Source organism: Chaetura pelagica, unplaced genomic scaffold, assembly GCF_000747805.2.
Source record: "Chaetura pelagica isolate M959 unplaced genomic scaffold, ChaPel_1.0 scaffold350, whole genome shotgun sequence".
Classification (NCBI taxonomy): Eukaryota; Metazoa; Chordata; class Aves; order Apodiformes; family Apodidae; genus Chaetura; species Chaetura pelagica.
Window position 1 is genome coordinate 241,852 of NW_009951818.1, and position 19,965 is coordinate 261,816.

The 19,965-nt window shown below is 47.2% G+C and overlaps 1 protein-coding gene across 17 annotated transcripts in view; it reads left to right on the forward strand.

The window, feature by feature from the left end:
- Window positions 1-12,277: 12,277 nt before the first annotated feature.
- SLC8A1 (solute carrier family 8 (sodium/calcium exchanger), member 1) overlaps window positions 12,278-19,965 on the forward strand; it is a 108,537-nt gene continuing 100,849 nt past the window's right edge. For 8 of the 17 annotated variants that reach the window (XM_010008428.1, XM_010008420.1, XM_010008444.1 and 5 more), the window contains exon 1: window positions 12,404-14,076. In XM_010008428.1, the coding sequence (XP_010006730.1) occupies window positions 12,521-14,076 (1,556 nt within the window). In that variant the 5' untranslated portion in view covers window positions 12,404-12,520. Of the gene's footprint in view, window positions 14,077-19,965 lie in introns of all 17 variants that reach the window. The other 9 variants (XM_010008372.1, XM_010008356.1, XM_010008389.1 and 6 more) reach the window with 2 other exon arrangements.

Sequence of the window (19,965 nt, forward strand, 5' to 3'; positions counted from 1 at the left end):
GACCCGCCGCGACCCACCCGGTGCTGCCCGGCCCCTCCAGTCCCACACCGCCCCGACACTGGTTTCTATAGAAGCGGGGAGGATGGATCTGTGGGGAAGCGGGATGGGGGCCCGGAGGCGATGGGGAGGAGGGATTGGGATGCTCCCCCTTCCCGCCCTGGGAATGGGTTGGGTTTTTTTTGCAGACCGGCCGCAGCACCTTTAGGCAGGGCGATGGGGCTCGCCCCTTTCCCCACCATCCAGTCGCGACATGTCGCGATGGGAGGCGCGGCTGCGGCAGAGGGTTGCCTCCCCCTGCCCCAAGGGCCGGGCATTGCCGGGCAGGTGGGGCCGGGGAGGGGGCTGGGCTGCTTCTCCTCCAGCCCCAGGGGTTTCTGCCTTCAAACGGTTTCCGAGGTGAGTGGTCAGAGGCACCTGCAGCCACCATGAGATTCCCGTTTTCCTCTCGATCAGCCTGTGTTATTAAGGGCTGGCATTAAGCAGCGCTCATCACGTAGGCTTTGTCTAGGTGGAAGGATGGCTGGGGCTCTTCCGTCATCTCGAGTTTAATTCTTTAATCGTAGCCTTGTTGCTTCCCTCCCTGCCAAGCCATGCTGAGCAACCTCACACTCTGCCTCCACGGAGAAAGCAAACTGCCAAAATACTGTAGAAATGCAGCAAGAACTAGGGAGAACTGGAGTCTAAAAATGAAAGCTGTAGTAAAACTACAAGGTCACAGGCGTGTGGGTGCAAGTGTTTGATTTCAGGGCTCCTCTCTGCTTGTGCTTCGCAGGTAGCTGGTCCTTCAGTCCCAGATGTTGGAAATTGCCAGTCAAGCCATGGAAACGGGGGCTGAGAGAGGCTGGGGTTCTCTGTGCACTCTCCTGACACTTGCCTAGGCATTCATGTGTTTTTTCTCACCACCACAAAGAGAAGAGGTGCACTTTTATTTAGAAAAGGGAAGCTGAGACATGCATGTTGGTGTGATGATGGTGGATGTGAAAAAAAAAAGGAGCTGTGCTGTATGGCTTTGGCTGGGGCAGTCGACATCACAAAGAAAGGCATTTGTGTTCCCTTGGATGCATCAGATAAATGTTTCTTTCTCCCCTTTTCCTTCTAATTGGTTCTTCAATAGCAGCTTTGCCCCTTTTCCAGTAGAGACATTTAGGCCAAATAGGGAAATATCCTCGCATTTCTAGAGACACAACCTACCAGCCAAGCCATGAGCCCTCACCACCATCTCCCCAGAAAGTTGACGCATTGCCTGTCTCCACCAGCTCTGTTTCTCTGGAAGCATAAATGACTCCTAAGCCAGTACTGGGGAACTGCAAAGCTTCCTATGCACCATGGTTTGTGTTCAAGGTATTTTTGAGGGCATTGGATGTACACACTTTATGCCTAACGTCCCTCAATACTAACACCAAGTAGCACGATTTTAAGGTGATGAAACTTTGCTTGGTTCTCTGTCCTCTACTTTCACTAAGGTTTTTTCATGGTCTTTTGGCTGTGAATTGCTCCTGAGACTTAATTCAGTGTCCTACAGCTGCCCAGGTTGCACCTAAGTTTGCTCTCCTGGTATTGCTGAATACAGCATGGCATGAGCTTTGCTCATATCCTTGCTCTGGGGAGTCTCCACAGTATCTGCCTGATGCCATATAGGTACAGCCATTAATTACTCTGGCTGTTGGGGCCTTTGGTAGTGTTCTGATCTGCTCAAGGCTGTCAGGGTTTCAGTTTTCTGGCATTGTGTCTAGGATAGAATTTGATTTTCTGCTGTGTTTTTGAGGGTATAAAGTCCTGCTGGCTTACTGGGGACAGGTCACTGCTCTCCAGCATCTTAATGAAACTCAGATCCTATAATAAAGCCCAGCATCCCCCAAGGCACAAGCATCACTGGACAACCAACCAACAGGTTGGTAATAAACACAAAAGGCGTGTGATACTGGCTGTCTTTGTGATTGGTACAGTGACAGCCTGAAGATTTGTTCAAGCTCAGGGTGTCATGATGTGTGTGCTCTCAGCCCGTGGACATAGATAGGTGCCCGCAGCTGCACAAGTCCTGGATGCACCCAGGTCTACTGCAGGGGGCTCAGGGGCCTGTGCTGTCAGGACTCTGGCATCCCATATGGGCTGAGCTCACTGGCAGGTTTCTTTCCCTTGCCAAGGGCATGAGTGGTATCATTCCAGCTATTTTCAGGAAGCTTGTAGGAGCTGGGCTTTCTCTGCTATCTGTATCCCCCTGGTGATTGTAGCTGAAGCAGGGAGAGGGCAGCCATGTGAACAGACAGACAGACATGGAAACTGTGATTTCATATGCCTGGCTTCCTAAGGAAACCTGGCTACAAGTAGAAGTAAGATCTGCTGCTGCAAAGAGTTCCTGGGGAGACAGAGAAGGTGTGGGAGACTGGGCAGGAGGGAGGAGTGATTAACCTCACTTTTGAGATGGCCAACCAAGGCCTGGCACACACCTGGGTTTAGATTCCATTTTTTTGACATCTGGTGGTCTAAAAACTGAACATTACTCGGCACTAGTGTTCATCTACCTCTAGATTCAGCAATGCAAGATCTGTACCTCTGGACAGTGACTCTCCAGGGCAGTGGTGCATGGAGTGTGCCAGGGTGGGCCTCTAGCCCAAACTAACCTGCCCAGCTCCTGGCTATGACCATGTCCAAATCACCTGGATCCAAAACCTACATTTGCCTCAGCCTTTCCCCTGACACATGCCCTGGGATGCATATGCCCACCTCTTTGTCCCTGGATGGGCACAGAGATCTGGGGCTGGGGATTTGTCTTTGTTCCCATGAAGGTTTCTGCTCCTTCCTCCTGCAGGGCCCAGGAGAGCATCCCACTGCACAGGGCACCCACACATAGCTACAAACCCACTGCAAAATTGGTCCCAAAGGGAAGAGCAAACACAGGCAGAGAGAGAGGAAAGCAACAGGCCTGCTGCTTTCTCCCACCTGGCCCCTATGGGGCATCTCTGCACAGAAGCTTCCTCCCCAGGCTAAACAGGAGCTTATTAGCAGTGTTTTAGTCTCCCAGTACTCATGGGAGGTTCTTTGCCCATTTGCAGAGGGAGACTTGGAGCACAGGGAGGTGAAGGGCTGCCCTGAGATCACAGAGGGAGTCTGTTGGCAAGACAGCCCGAGAGCTTAAATCAGCAAGGAAGACCCACAGGCAGAGGAAGGCATTAACTTCTCAGAGGGAATAATAAGAGCCTGATGCTGCTTGATAAAGAAGAGACCAAAAACAGGTGGTAGGGATAGAGAAATGGTCTGGAAACAGCAGGGAGTAGGAGGGGAAATGTATTTTTTAAAAATACAGAAACAACAATGAAACCAACCCAAAACTAAACCAAAACAACCAACCCCCCAAAAAAACGTAGTATTTCTCCCTTGCTTCCCATTTCCTGGCATTTTTCTTGCTGAGATCTTGAATAATGGGGGAAAGGAATGGCTTGCAATTTGGTCTCCATATGCTAAAAAGCAAGGCTGGAACCTACCAGTGAACACTTCTAAGCTCAGTCTCTACAAGCTACTCCCCAGTTTATCAAATCTGGAATTTTGTGGCAGGGATGTTTTATTTTCTCTATTTATCTGTTTATTTTGGAAAGTTGCTGGGGAGATTGTGGGAGGAGATTGGATGTTTCATTGAAGAGATAGGATACTTGGAAAAATCAGTTGCAGACTGATAATTGTTCTAAATTTTTAATGTCCTTTACAGAAAACAGGGTGGCCTGATGTGTGTTTTACTTAATTGGCTTCATGGAGGGCTTGTGCCTCTGACTATATTTGGAAAGGTTTTAATATTTTTTTTCTGTACTGATGCAATCAGGATGCTGATGGTCTGGAAATCATTTTCCTGATGTGGAGAGCTGGAGGGTCATGGGCAGGGGGTGCCAACAGACTGTGCCTGTTTTGGAGAGTGGCAGAGCGGGGTGGAAGGGAGAAGGAGCCAGGAAGATCAGGAGGAGGGCTGTGAGCCAAGGGTTTTCCAAGTTGTGTTTAAAGTGCCATCACACTGCACAGTCCTGAGTGGCAACATGGTATTTGGACACAGCAGCTTTCCTGCACAAGGCCAGATGTGCAGCCAGCGTGGTGGAAGGGTCCTGCTCCTGCTTTGACTGGTAAAAATCACGGGTGGCAGAAGCTACTTTTAGCAAAGCTGTACCCACAGGTCAGCATCAGAAGCCAGCAGAGCCTGTGGCTGCCTAGAGAAATCTCCAAGTACCACAACCTTGCAGAACTATTGGCATATGCTTTATGTCTCTCAGCTATAGGAAGCTTGACCTAGGCTCTTGGGTGATTTACTGATTGATGGTCAGAGACTAGACAATTTGTTTGGGGTTTTTTGGTGTTTGTTTTATTATTTTTTTTTTCCTTTTATTTTTTTTCTACAGCTATGTCTTTTCCCAGCATAGGCTTTGTTCGAGCTGCCCTGCTGTGAAACAGATTGCTGCTTTCAATGAGGCATAAGTGTTCAAGCTTCAGCGGGGCCTGAAAGGGTCAGCAGGAGAGGACAGGTTTGCTAGCTCTTCAGAAGTGGGGCAGTGGGTATGAGTCCCACCCGTGGAGGTGAGTGAGGTGTGCAGCACTTTCCCGGGGAAGCCTGGTTATGGCTTCCAGGAGACTTGTAAGTGCTGCTCTCCTGCAAGAGAAACTGGGGTGCTGTGACTTGGAGACTTCAGGTCTGACCTTGAGGTAGGAACATGGGTCACACAACCTGAAACAGCCATTTTTTGCTAGGAGAGGGGGTGGGGAGAAAGGGCACTTCTTGGCTATGAGAGCCTGTCCTTTCTCTTGAGGCCTTTTTGGAAGTTGCTGTCTTTTCACCAGGGACACTGGCAGGGGAGTGAGTAGCTGGCTTGCTTTGAGGCCCTGTTTCTCTAGCTTGCAGGCTGGCTGTGCCTTGCAGTAGCTGCTAGTTTCTTCTTTGCCAACATTTTTGGCCCCTCTGGCTGAAGAGAGACCATCATTGTCCTGCCCCTGACACCAGCAAAAGGGGTTCTATGCTGCCTTCCCTGTCTCCCTGCAGCAATGCACTCTCACTGGGAAAAGCTCCTTTCTGTCTGGCTCTGACTATGGGATGGAGGAAGGCTGGCTGGGAGTCCCCGTGGTGTTGCAACATCCTCCTGGTTGTGTTCCCACAGCGTCTCAAAAACAGTTCCTCTTGTGTGAAGAGCAAATGTCCTACTGCCCCCAAACAGGCAACCCTGTGGGAAGAGGGTGCTGCTCCCACCTCCCACACACCAGTGACATGGCTGTGGGGACACCCTCTCCCATACAAACTGGAAGTAAATTCTCAGTGATTATGTTTATTCTGAAGCTGATGTCACAGTGGGATGGGCACCATCGAGTAGCCTTGGTGGTGGCTGCAACGGTGTGAACGCTGCTGTGTTATAGCTGCTCTGTAGAGGTTTCCTGTCAAATGCTGGGGAAAAAATTCCCCATGGAATTCCACACTCTTGGTTTGCATGGACACTCATTCCTTGTGAGCCTGGGCTATCTCCTTCCTTGCCCAGTACTTCTGTTGTAGAAATACCTGGCCTAGCAGTGTTTTTTCAGTACTCTGAAAAATAATGGTGCTGCCAGCTTGTTGCAGATTGTCATAAACCTACATGGGATACAAAGGTGTAGGAAAATAACAGGAAGGGTCTTACAGTGGATATTTCAAGGGTGAAGTGCCCAAATGGAGATGGAACTTTTGGGGAGATTGCTGCAAAGGAAAAGCTGTATTTTGTGGAAACCCAGAGCAGCTTTCAGGCTCACTTTGCATGCAGTGACCAGCCAGCCTGAAGGTGCATTGCTGCCAGGGAAAGGTCAGAGCAGAGTCTAAAATGCTGTTTTCTACCCATCTGGCAGCTCCTGAGCTGGGAAGCTGGAGCATGAGCTGGCAGCAGGAGCTCTGTCCTGCCAGTTTGTAAAACCTAGAGCTCCCAAGTCCAGCAGGGAGGCAAACATCTCTACAACCCTCCTAGCTCTGATGACTGCCTTCCTGGTTTTTCACACCACCAAGGTTTGGAATAAAGGCTGGACCAACATTTCTTGTCTGCAACTGCATCTAAACTGAGTTTGCCTGAAAGGGACCATGCAGCCACTAGCCAGCTTTCCTCCATGACTAGGCAAAACCAACTGCTATTGCCCTGGGGAAGTTTGTCCTGAGAAGAAAGCAGCACAGTTTGGACTTCAGGAGAGCCTGAATTAAGATCTGACTCTCCTGGTTAGCTCCAGACCTACCTGGAAGCTCTCAGCTGGTTCCAGGGAGCCCGAGGGCAGCTCTGCTCCTTCGGTGATAAAAAGGTCTCTGCGTGCTACCCTAGGGCACAGGATGCTTATGGGCAGGTTGTGTTGGCCTGGGGTGCTGGTTTGGGGCTCTTCACCAAACACAAATGGCCAGCAGTGAGCCTGAGAGCAGCTTGCGCTGCTGCCTGGTGTTACTGTGATAAATCTGCCCTGAGAGTCATTAGGGGAGCAACACCAAGGCCATGAGCACCCTGGCAGGCAAGGTTTGCCAGGGCTGCTAACCTGGCATGCTGTGAATCAGCTACCACATTTGCTTTTATTGTTGATGGCCGGGATGGGAAATGCAATTGAGACACCCTAATGAAAAGCTAACAAAGTTGAGTTTGGAGGGAGGGCTGGCCTTCTGGTAGCCTTGCTTCTTGCTAGAAAGTAATATGAATGATTTGTCTGGGAATATTCCTACCACTGTGCCTGTAGCAGTGTGCTGACCATGAGCTGAGACCCTATGCAAATGCAGAGTAAGAGGGTCTCCAGGGACCAAGCTGTTTATTTTGGATTGTACAAATAAAGAAATGCTGCTAATTTTATAACAGCTGCTTCTCAGAGATATTTCGAGTGTCAAGCTCTGCTTCTGTGTGTTTAACCAGCATGTTGTGGCTAAGCATTTTCTAGCCCTCCATAATTCCTGAGTCTGGTGTGAATAACACTTATGAACTGATTCAAGTAGGAAAGCTGGTGAGGGTATGTGAATCTTGCTTAATGACTACACCACAAAACGCTGGAAAAAGTCCAACATAGAGTAGGGGGATGCTACTGCCACTCAAAGAAGGGTCCTAGCCAAGGCTGGTGGGTTTTTCTTCCAAAGCTGCAGCCTTTCCCCACCCAGCTGAATTCTCCAGAAAAGTTCCATGTTTCTTATCTCCTGCTGTCTGGGGAAAAATGTTGTTTGTACATGGATAGCTGGGTGGGAAGGCCAAAGAGATGGATTGCTCAGATGCAAACCTCTAGGCCTTTTTTCCTCTTGTTTAACATAGTATGGGACTTGACTGAAAAACAACAAAAAAAAACAACAAAAAAACCCACCAAACACAAAAACAATAAAACAAAAGCAACTTATATTAGGATGTTTTAAAGGGAAGAATGTGGCAAATAAAGTTCAAGGGACTTATTAATCTGATTTAATGGATGTCTTTTTTTCTGGCTGAGACTTCCAGTGCTCGAATCCTTTTAAGACTGCAGCATTGGTCCAAAGTGAGGTGGGACTCTCCTATTCTTTATGACCTAAATCAGTGACCCAAAGCATAGTATTTTCTCTAGAACCATCTGTTTCCTCCTCTTGCCAAGGGGATTTCACAATGCTTGATTGCTCTGAATAATTGTACGTGTGCAAGGGTATGACTTGTCACAGGGAGAAAATTAACTGAAGAAGAGCAGTTGGATGATCTTGAGTTTTCTGTTGAAACTACTGCCCTTTAGAAAGAGAGGGTGAAGAACCATGCAACTTTATGTACTTTATACCCACACTAATTTATTTTTTTTTAGCCCTACATATTTAAAAGAAACCACAAAACTACACTTAGGAGGTATCTGGGATAAACTAAATAGATACCAAGTCAGCTTGTTTTTTGACCACCTCTTTATCAAAAGTCTCTGAGACTTGGTTTGGAGCAGTGTGAGACACAGGAGTACAGATGTTGGGTGACTAATTCATGCTTAGGCTAAACTTCAGTGACCATGAGCACACATCTGTTTCAACTTAGCTCTCCTCCAAATGGCCTGTGACAAGGTATTCTTCTTTAAAAACATCATGGTTTCAATTTTTACTGTGTAAGCAATGGCTGCAGTCTGCATCCTGGGAAGCAGAAGGTACCCAGGGACTGTGATCAGGGGAGCAACATTTAAGGCTTCTGACTCCAACAGTAAGAGCTTTTTGTAGCATTAGCAGGATTTCCAACGCAAACAACTCCTGCTTTTACATCTGTCTTCATACAAGGAGACTTGGTTTTACTTGTTCATCTTATCTATTCTTATCAGCCAGCTCTCTGACTTGTTCACTTCCTGCTCTGTATATCTTTCTCTTTTCTTAATTAGAAAACTGGGAGGAAGAGGGAGGAGGCAGACCAACAGCTCCTGGTGAGGAAATGCTGTGGATACAAAACTGTCTTAGTGAATTCTTGGTATTATTCTTCCAGCCTTACTACAGCATCCTTAAACAGAGGAGAGGGCTTTGATCCATCATTACAATGTCCCTTTGTGGAGCAGATCCCACAACAACAGTGTAGGATGCTTCCTTCAGCCAGTTCTTCACTTGCATGCAGCTCTATACCTGCATAATATGCCCCTGCCCTACTGAGGAGGGGTGATTTCTCTGTCGTGGGGTGTAAGGACATGAATGGTGGTGACTGGGTGCTTTTCTTCAAGGAGGTGTTGCTGTATACCTGTTTCAGAGGGTAAAAGCATCTCCACAGGAATTACATTTGCAGTCAGCAGTGCAACATGTGTAGCCTGCTGTGTGGCTGGAGAGCTAGCCTGGTTCCCAGCTGTGCTGTGAAACAAGCCCTCTTTCAGGAGGAAGAGGGAAGGTGTGCTTAGCCATCCTGCTTGGGTCACGCTCACTCTGACTGGGCCTAGGTGACAGCTGGGGTGCTGTCACGGGGTGCAGCCTTTAGCATGGACAGGTTGGTCCATGTTTCCCAGAGCACGCAGCCGTGTAGCACTGGCGTTGTGTTTGCTGGATACCAGACAGATGGCAAATGGTAGGGTGAGACTTGCCAGGTGCTGCAGAGGCTGGACTTTGGGAGGTGTTGACTGGATCTCCTGCTGGTGTCTCATCTCTGATATGGGCCTGGGAATACCATAATAGAATCTTAGAATGGTTTGAGTTGGATGGGACCTTAAAGATCATATAGTTCCAACCCCCTGCATGAACAAGGACACCTTTCACTAGATCAGGTTGCTCAAAGTCCCATCCAATCTGGCCTTGAACACTCCCAGGGATGAGGCATCCACAACTTCCCCAGGTAACCTGTTCAATATCTCATCACTCTTACACTAAAGAATTTATTCCAAATGTCTAACCTAAATCTCTCCTCTTTCCATTTACAATATAACACCCCTTATCCTATCATTACATTCCCTTATAAAAAGTCCTTCCCCAGCTTTCCTGTAGCCCATTCAGGTACTGGAAGGCTGCTATAATGTCTTCTTGGAGCTTTCTCTTCTCCAGGCTGAACGATCCCAACTCTCTCAGCCTGTCTTCATAGCAGAGGTGCTCCTGCACTCTGATTATCTTTGTGGCTTTCCTCTGGACTCGGTCCAAGATCTCCATGTCCTTCCTGTGTTGGGGCCTCCAGAACCGGACTCAGTACTCATGAAGGTGGAGTCTCATGAAGGCAGAATAGCAGGGGAGAATCACCTCCTTTGACCTGCTGGCCACACTGATTTTGATGCAGAAATCCAGGTAGATGACGTCAATTGCTCTCCTCTTGCTCACCAATGCTGTGTATCCATCATAAAAAGCAACTAATTTGTCAGGCATGAATTTCCTTTGGTGAAGCCATGCTGGTTGCCAGCAACCACCTCCACATTTTCCATTTGCCTTAGCAGAGCCTTCAAGAGGATCTGCTCCATGATCTTGCTGGGCACAGAGGTGAGACTGACTGGCCTGTAGTTCTCTGGGTCTTCTTTTTTTTCCTTTTTGAAATTAGGGGTGATTTTTCCCCTTTTCTAGTCAGTAGGAACTTTGCCAGACTGCTGTGACTCTTCAAATATGATGGAAAGTGCCTTTGCAGCTTTGTCCACCAGTTTCTTCAGGAGCTGTGGATGGATTTCATCAGGTCCCATGGACTTCTGCAGTTTCAGATTCTTTAGGTGGTCTCAAACCTGCTCTTCTCCTACAGTGGGTATCTTCCTTCTCCCAGTCCCTGCCTTTGCCTTCTGCAACTTGGGTAGTGTGACCAGAGCTCTTGCCACTGAAGAATGAGGCAAAAATGTCATTGAGTACCTCAGCCTTCTCCATATCCTGCATGACCAGGTTTCCCTTTTCCTTCTGGAAAGGGCCCACATTGTCCCTAGTATTCCTCTTTTTACCTGCTGACATACCTGTAGAAACTTCTCTTATTGCCTTTGACATCCCTGGCCAGATTAAATTCTCTCTGTGCTTTGGCTTTCCTAGCCTGTTCCCGGGCTTTTCTGGCCATGTCTCTGTACTCCCCCCATGTTATCTGTCCCTGCTTCCACCCCCTGTAGGCCTTTTTTTTTTAGATTTAACTGTGCCCTGAAGCTCCTTGCTCATCCAGACAGGCCTCCTGGCTTTCCTGCCTGCCTCTAGTCTCATCTATCAGAATCCATTTAAAATAACAGTAAAGAAAACTAGTTAAGAAACCTTAACATGTGATTAAGGTTTCTAGGTGATCTGAGAGTTGGTGAAGTTCTCCAAAACACAGGTTTCCAGACATTCTTGTCTGTCTTCGTCTTCATTGGGATGCATTTTTCCTGGGCTTGGATGAGATGAGCCTTGCATATAGACCAGCTTTTTTGGGCTCCTCTCCCACTCCAGGGCTTTGATCCCTGAAGCAGCCAAAGTCAGCTCGTCTGAAGTCCAGGATAGTGAGCTTGCTTTGTACCCTCCCTGTTGCCCTAAAGGTGCTGAATTCCACCATTTCATGATCACCGCATGGCTGTGGTCTTTTGGTTTGGTTTGGTTGTTTTTGTTGTTTGGGGTTTTTTTCCTCTTATTCCTCTATATTCCTCTACTTTCTGGGGTGTGGGGGTTTTTTAATGAGCAAAACCATTTCAGCCTTTTGCATTCGTTGTGTTCTCCAGCAATGTAAAGGTATTGACATAGTCATTTTCTTCTCTTTGTAGAAACATTTTAAAGTACCGTGTGATTAAATTAACTTGGAATGGAAAAGTGTGGTATGGTAAAGACTCTCTTTGAGGAAAAAATACAGCTTTAATAACTAGGAATCAGGCTTTTATTGGCTAGTAAAATTGAGACTGTAACACTGAGCATGCTCAGGGTTTTTGCACCAAGCATCTCCATGTACCTAAAGACATCTGTTCTGTTGGTTTATGCACTGTTAACTAACTGCAAACCTCTTTAACAGCTCCTCTATGCTGCTGGAAAATCTTGAGGCAGGGCAAGGGCAAGCACTGCTGTCAAGCCTGATGAGTGGTGTTGTAAACGGAGTGAGAAAGGCCCTTGAAGGGGAAGCTGTCAAAGCTGACCTAGTGGGAAAAGAGTGCAGGGACAGGTTTCCTCTCATAGCATGCCAAGAAAACCAGGCTTGGATGCATATGGGGCTCTTTCCAGTCTTGGGAAGGTGCAAACTGATGCGCTGTGTAAGGAATGGCTCCAAAATCGTTAATTAAAGGCTGCCCTTCTGGTGTACCTTATGACCAAGTCACTGTTAAGAATAAGGTTTTGCCAGGGCTTGAGCTCACTTTGTGTAGATTTCTGATGTGGAGTAGATGCTTTGGAGGACTGTGAGCAAGAAAAGGCTGAGAAATTTGTAGTTTACAGTGATTTAAAATGGCAGGTGTAAACATACTTTTTTTTAAAATGTTGAGGGAAAGTAGATTTCCCTGTCCTCTCCTGCTCTTACCCTGAACTCCAGTGACTGAGTGCACTGTAATTTTGAAATGGAAACACTTCTGCTAGGTGTGAAGCAGAATGTTGGGCTTTAATTAGATGGGAAACAAGAAAATGCAATTGAGCAAACAGGCTTTCAGCAAAGAGAAAGAAAGTGGCATTAAACATCATAGTAGCTAAAGGGGGTAGGTGCTAGGCCACTGGTAGCATCTGAATCCATCCTTGTTCAGATAACTGAACTAGATGATTTGTACATGGAAAACTGCAGTCATCGTAACACAAATGGGTCCTTTAGATGGGTCTTCTTGAGAAACAGGGCAGCTTGATCATATGTTTGGGAAAGATGGGAAGTAAACAGTGTACAGAGGAAAATACGTTCTCTCTGGTCAGCCTCAGTTAATGCAGATTTTCTTTTGCCTCTGCAGGTTGAGGACATTTGGGACCTGTTCGGTGGAAGCGGCCATGTCTCGAGCAACTCACCCACCCACCTTCCCAGTGAGCTTCCCACTCCTGAGCATTGTGCTGGTGTTGCTCTTCCATGCTGACAGCACGTACGCGGAGAGCCCCAGTGAGTTGCCCGTGAATGACACGGAGGAGTGTACTGGCTCATACATCTGCAAAAAGGGTGTGATTTTACCAATATGGGAACCCCAAGACCCCTCATTTGGTGACAAAATCGCTCGGGCGACGGTGTATTTTGTGGCCATGGTGTACATGTTCCTGGGAGTATCTATCATAGCTGACCGCTTCATGTCCTCTATCGAAGTCATCACATCCCAAGAGCGGGAAATAACCATCAAGAAGCCCAATGGTGAGACCAGCAAAACCACAGTGAGGATCTGGAACGAGACCGTTTCCAACCTTACACTGATGGCCTTGGGCTCGTCTGCCCCCGAGATCCTCCTGTCTGTTATTGAGGTGTGTGGCCACGGCTTCACAGCGGGGGACTTGGGGCCGAGCACAATTGTGGGCAGTGCAGCGTTTAACATGTTTGTCATCATCGCCATCTGTGTTTACGTTGTTCCGGACGGAGAGATAAGGAAGATCAAGCACTTGCGAGTGTTTTTTGTTACAGCGGCCTGGAGCATCTTTGCCTACACTTGGCTTTACATTATTTTATCTGTGTCTTCTCCTGGGATTGTGGAGGTTTGGGAGGGCTTGCTCACCTTCTTCTTCTTCCCCATCTGTGTGGTGTTTGCCTGGATAGCTGACAGGAGACTTTTATTTTACAAGTATGTCTACAAGAAGTACCGAGCCGGCAAGCAGAGAGGCATGATCATTGAGCACGAGGGTGACCGGCCCTCCTCCAAAGCTGATATTGAGATGGATGGAAAAGTTGCTAATTCTCACGTGGAGAACTTTTTGGATGGGACACTGGTGTTGGAGGTGGATGAGAAAGACCAGGATGATGAGGAAGCCAGGAGGGAAATGGCTCGGATCCTGAAAGAGCTGAAACAAAAGCACCCTGATAAGGAAATTGAACAGCTTATAGAGTTGGCCAACTACCAGGTTCTGAGCCAGCAACAGAAGAGCAGGGCCTTTTACCGCATTCAGGCCACTCGGCTCATGACGGGAGCTGGCAACATCTTGAAGAGACATGCTGCAGACCAGGCCCGCAAAGCTGTCAGCATGCATGAAGTCAACAGTGAGGTGGCAGAAAATGACCCCATCAGCAAGCTCTACTTTGAGCAGGGTACCTACCAGTGTCTGGAGAACTGTGGCACTGTTGCCCTGACCATCATTCGCCGGGGAGGTGACTTGACCAATACAGTGTATGTTGATTTCCGGACGGAGGATGGGACAGCTAATGCTGGCTCTGACTATGAGTTCACTGAAGGGACAGTGGTCTTCAAGCCTGGAGAGACCCAGAAGGAAATCCGTGTTGGCATAATAGATGATGACATATTTGAGGAGGATGAGAACTTCCTGGTTCATCTCAGTAATGTCCGTGTGAGCACTGAGGCCTCCGATGAGGGCATTTTTGAGGCCAGTCGTGTCTCAACACTTGCTTGCCTGGGATCACCATCTACTGCCACTGTTACCATCTTTGATGATGACCATGCTGGCATCTTCACCTTTGAGGAGCCAGTAACGCATGTCAGTGAAAGTGTGGGGACCATGGAAGTGAAAGTGTTGCGAACCTCTGGTGCCCGAGGAAATGTTATTGTGCCCTATAAAACCATTGAAGGCTCAGCCAAAGGTGGAGGAGAGGACTTTGAAGACACCTGTGGGGAGCTGGAGTTCCAGAATGATGAGATTGTGTAAGTTAAGGTTTTATTTCTTACTTACGGTCTCCTGAAATTAAATGCACATGGCTCCCAGAGCTGCACGGGAGGTGTTGGTGTGCCAATGTGTTGCAGTAAGCCATGAATGGCCTTATGTGCTTTGGAGAGCCTGAAATGCTGCATTCTCACCTTGCTAACAGACCAGAGAGTGATGGCTGCTCAGGAGTACTCCATCCCTTCCAGCAGCAGGGAGGTGGAACTGATTTGTGAGCCCAGCCTCCCTCACCCTACCCATGCACTGAGCAGATCTTTGTAGCCTCAGCTCTACATTGGAGCAGAGGACAAAACTAAGCTGGTTGTTACTGCCCAGTCACAAGGACCTGTCTTGTGGAGAGCCTAAACTCAGTATAGGAATTGTGGTACCTACTTTACCTTGCCTTTTGAGGGTCAGGTCTTCTGGGACTGAGCCACACCCTGTTCCACTGATGCTCTGTTCAGGACTTTGGTGAAGGTCACTTAACTTTTTCCTCTTCCAAAGGCTGCAGGCCTCAATCATTGTTCAATGTATGTCCTGAAAAAGTATTGTCAGGCAGAGAAGCCTCATGGTTAGGATCCAATTACAGCCACGTTTGGCTGCTTGCAAATAAAAAAGAGGCTGGAAGCTGTTGGAGGCTACTCTTGAGTGTTGCTGGATGGATGGTGGAAAAATTATTACTACTGTCGTGTTGTTTATTACATTATGTGGATAATACAAATTAGCCCAATGAATCATGCCAGAAAACACTTATCCTTGGGAATGAAGACATTTCCTTGCCCTGTTGGGACTCTGGGAGGAGCAGAGGTTGGGAGTTGCATTGTTTCAGCCTCAGGCTCTTCATACAGTAAAGTCTGTGTCTATAGATCAGTCCCTGCCAACAACAGTAGACTCTGTAGCACAAACCCACTGTATAGAACTTGGAGCAGTCACTAATAAAGGGCACTGCTTTGTCAAGGGGGAGGTAAGTGTTGGCTAGAGTTTTGCATATCATACAACTGGTCTCTTAGGAGCTGAAACAGACCCATGATGAGTGCCAGAAGTGGGCATTTTGTTCTGTCTCTTGTATCTGCTCTGTGTGCACAGGGAGAAGAAAGCAAATGGGGGAATCCTAAAACTTATTGAAGTAGGGGGAAAGAAAAAAAGCAATTTGTAGTTCTCAGGCAGGATATTAGACCAGTTGGTGTTCGGACTTCTCAGGTAAAACCGAGCAAGAACTTCCCACCTCCAGCAATCTGTAGGTCAGAACATGCATATTGCTTACCCAAGGGTCACAACCACACAGTATGTCATTTTTCCTGGTTCCTGAATTGTAATTGTAGTAGAAGGGAATGCAGTTATTTGATTTTGCTTGTTTGTTTGCTTGTTTGTTTTCCTTTTGGGAGAAGCAGGGAGTTGTCTGCAGAGATGCAATGAACTAAGCTATAAGGCTATCTCCCAAAGGCTCTTTACTTTTTAACTATGTCACTCAGCACTTAGCTGGGGTACTGGTAGGAAGACTTTGACATTTAATCTCAGTTCCCCTGGGATGTGACATTTTTACATGGCAGGCCAAACACAAGGCCACAGGCTCTGCGACTGTGCTTAGAGGGGCTTGGGCTTCCCCTTGTCTTGGAGGCATCAGCCTGGCCAGGATCTCTGTGCTGTCCTTCTCCAAAGGCAGGTGGTGTCACCTGTGCGCTGCCTGTTGCTGCTCAGTCTGTGCTGTGGGGTGTTGCAGGGGGACAGTGGTGCCTTCTCCCTGGCGTTGCTCTGGGGCCCACTCTGCTGTGTCTCCTGCCTCTGCTGGTGGCCTTTCCTCCACTGCTCCACTGCTCACTGCTGACTTTTGTCAACAGCCCAGTGAGGATGGGACGTGCTGGAAGCGGGCTGAACACATCCTGTTGGAGCTGCTGCCTGGCCTCCCAGGGCATGCTGGTGTGCCCTTCCCATGGCAGCAAGCCTTCTCTTTCCTTTATTTACTGCCTGTCAGGATATGCACAGCAAGCAAGAAGTGGAGGAAAGCAGTTTTCTTAGAAACCCAAGTGTGTTTTCTCTGTGCAGAAACGAGGGCATTGCCCTTGTATCTCTGTTGCCTTTAAACTCTCTCTCCCTGGAATCACAGGGACGGTGCATGGGAAGCACCACTTTAGGAGTTCACAGCCTAATCTAAAACTTATCTGCTACAGTCCATGTTCAGGTGTTAGATGGTACAATCTGACTTGCAGAAGATTTCCCACAGGTCCATGTTTATCTGGGCACAAGTTTAAGATAGCCTGCAGCCAGGCAGTGTGATCCTGAAGATGAGGTGCTACTTAGTCATCCTTCATTGGAAGAATGTGCTCTAATGGGAAATATAATTCACATATGAACTAGCATATAGAGACATAAAGCCTGTTTGCTATGTCATTACTTGTTAGTGCTGTGCTTCAGCTAAATGACAGCTATGTAGAATGGTGCAATTCCCCAGCACATTTGATTCAATAAAATTCTAAAACTTCAGGTTTTCCCATGCTCTGGTGGCCAGGAGATGGCTTTGCTGCCTTTGCTGCAGGTCTTCAGTGCCTCTTTTGCTCGGCCATTCTAGGCTGTATCAATTAGTTTGATAAAACTGAGTGAGACGTTCTTCTGGGGCACTGACAACAAAGGCATGGCACTGCAAGGGGACACAGGCTGAAAGAAAAATGTGTACAAGCATCTATTATTAGAGGTCTGTAAAATTAGAAAGCACTAGGAGGGCCCTGATATTCTAGGGACCTTTCTCTGTTTCCCAAAAGGCCCAATTACTTAACATGTTTGTTTGCAACATCCTTAGAGACATTCCCATTTTCAATCTGTTGATGTCCCCTTTCCCAGAGCACACAAAATAGCTGTGTAACTGCTGAAGCTATGCCACTCTTGTGCATTTAAACAAAGATCTCATTTTGATGTTACCAAAAAAAGATATATCATGTAGAAGTTGCCCCTTCTACGGAGCATTTTATCCCAGCACTGTCTGGTATCCTTATGGGGTGATGCTTTTCTGCTCCTTCCTCCTAAAGCACAGCTTGTATGTTCAATGGGTGCATGTTGGCAAGTGAGAGAAACAGCATTTAAATGTTTTGCAGAGGGGTTAGATGGGTTTGCATGACAGATTGTTTCAAGCTGTGTGGGAAAGCTTAATATGTTCTTGGGTCTTCAGCAATGTCAGTCTCAGTGATGCTGCACAGGGGTAGCTAGGGCTCTGAGACATTGGTGCAGACAGGGTGCTATGATTTAAAGGGTAAGAGAGAGCCTTCCCTCTGGGGTCATCCTCAACATGGTGACTCCAGCCTTGTCTTGCATCTCCAAATAATGATTAAAGCTTTCTTGTTGAGAAGACAGAGAAGGTGTCTAGTTGTAAGCTCCTTCTGCCCACCTGTCTTACCACAGCTACTGTGATCATAGGAGAGGTCACTGGCTCATCTAGCCAGTTTAATTCTATCTCCTGACCAAAGGCCAAACAATTGGAAAAAAAAAAAAAAAAAGTCCAGCCTCCTATCTTAGAGGAGGAAGCAATCCTTTCCACAGCTGATGGGATCTGTTCTTCTTTCTCTCTTGAAACATCAGGAAGGGCACCTCTTCTAGATGTGACTGCAAGACTATATGAAAAGTGTGTGTTCTTTCATGTTCAAAAAGTAGTAGTTTTTCTAGTGGTAACATTGCAACTAGAGATCTACTACAAACTGCATTCCAGATGTCTGCACCCACAGCCTCCATAAGAAAAGTTTTTACTGCCTCAATAAGTCAGTGAAGAATATGGTACACACAATTATATGGATAATCAATTAAATCAGTATGTCCTCTATGCAGTTATATGTGCAAATGCATGGAGACTCGTATGTCAATAGATCTTGCTGTTCACATTATATAGTTTAACTGTTTTTGCAAAAGGTGTCTGCTGCAGGTTTAGAAAGTGCCACTCTTCACCACTGAATCTGACTTTTCTAAGCCAGCTTTGGCATTTCTCTGGAAGCATAAATCTAGGAGTCAAATCACAAACATCAGCTAAATCCTCTGATTTTTGGGGGAAAGTGCCCCCAGAGACCATCTAACTACCCTCCCAAGAGCCCTTTAAAAATGTCAATGTAAAAAGTAGATATTATGGTGGGCTGGGACCATGTGGTACCTGCTTTTCTTTTCCAAAAGAAAGTGAGAAATTTCCAAAGAAACAGTAAATAAAAATGCTGACTCAGCCCTGGGATCTCTCTGAATCAGTTTTGCATCCATGGCCTGCAGCTTCAGAGAAAAAATAAAAATAAAAATTAAGCCTCCAGCATGGTCAGCCTTGCAGTGGGATGCAACTGAAGAACAGAGAGGGTCTTCTGATGTGACAGAGAGAAGAGCACTGTGAAGCAGGCTGAAAGTGAAGCAAATGTTCCCTTTTTCAAGTTCCATCACTGAATACAGTATCTCTCTGCTTGTCCCTCCCACTTTGTTTACGTGGGTCAGTGTGCATCCCCTTCCTCACAAACCCTAGCTTGCTCAGGGTTAATGTCTGGAGGCACAGTGTGAGATAACAAAACAGACCAAACAAAGACTAAACTCATTTGGCCTGTTTCCAGCTTGGGGTTTAGAGCATGTTTTCCCCTCGCCACTGGCAGTCTCGCCTGGCCCAGTGGGACTTGCAGGCAGTAAAAATACAGCCACCAGGATCTAGGTCTTGGGTCCTTGGCAGGGACACCCAGTACCCTAGGTCCATCTTATGGGAGGTGACCCTGGCCATGGGCCACAGCAGGGAGCTGAACACAGGCTGGCACATGACATGGAGGCCTGTTTCTCTTTCCAGGAGAGTTATGGGGATGAGAAGTTCCCTGGGGCTGAAATGGATCGTTGCTTTGCATCCTGAAAACCAAAAGCTGGTCATCCCCACTTCAGAGAGGAAGCTACAGCTATAACAGGATGAGCTGTATTTTATTTTTCTCCTCTTCATTCACATAATGTTTAGTCTTTCCTGAACATGTCTAAAATGTTAGCCTTAATATCTCCCATATATGTCCATGTCTCTTAAACTGCTGTACTCTTGTCTCAGTTGCACTGGACATCCTCCACATTTCTGTTAGGAGACAGCCATGTGGTGTTCACAGACCTTCCCCTTTCTCCTGTGCCCAAGGGCCTGCAGGTGCCTGGGCACTGAGTGAAACACACACCGTGCATATTGAAAAAAAAATCATTCCCAGGTGCCACATCAGGTCTCAAGCCTGCAAAGTGCATCCTCACAACTGTGTCCCTGTGTCTTACAGCCTGATCTGTCTGTCTCCTCCCCAGAGTAGGGCCAGTGGCTACGCTCCTGTGGCAAATCATCATGGTGTTGCAGGGCAAGTCCTGCGTGTGTCTTGCTTGAGGATGTTGAGCACAGGATGCAGTCTGTGCTGTTTGTCCAAATAAGTCATGAAATCTAGGAATCGGTTTGATGATGTTCCCTGTGGAGAGGATTAGGCAGTGAGGTTGTGTTATTGGATCTAGCAAGTTGTGCCAGCACATCACTGGGGGGAACGGAGGGGGAGAAGGGCGAGGACAAGAGTGGTTAGCTTGCTAAAGAACTGACACAGTTTTTGTCCTTGAAAAAACAATGTTTCCTTATTTGTAATGATCTGTTGTTGGCAATTTACTGCTGCCAGCTGCATCTCTGTGGTTGATTAAGGGAGCTTGGATCTTAAATATGTAATAACTCTCTGAAAGCCATTGAGAGGCAGCTATTAGCTTCATCAGGGCCTGTGTACACATCCGCTGTGCTCCTTTATGAAAAGGCTACCTATTAAATGCATTGTAGCAATTTATAAAACACAGTATCTAGGCTTGTTTTAAGAAATTAAAGCAGCAACCCTAGCAAAGCTTGTTGGCACTGGGAAGAGTTATCTTGGAGTGAAGCACTGCAGCTCCTTTCGGAAGAG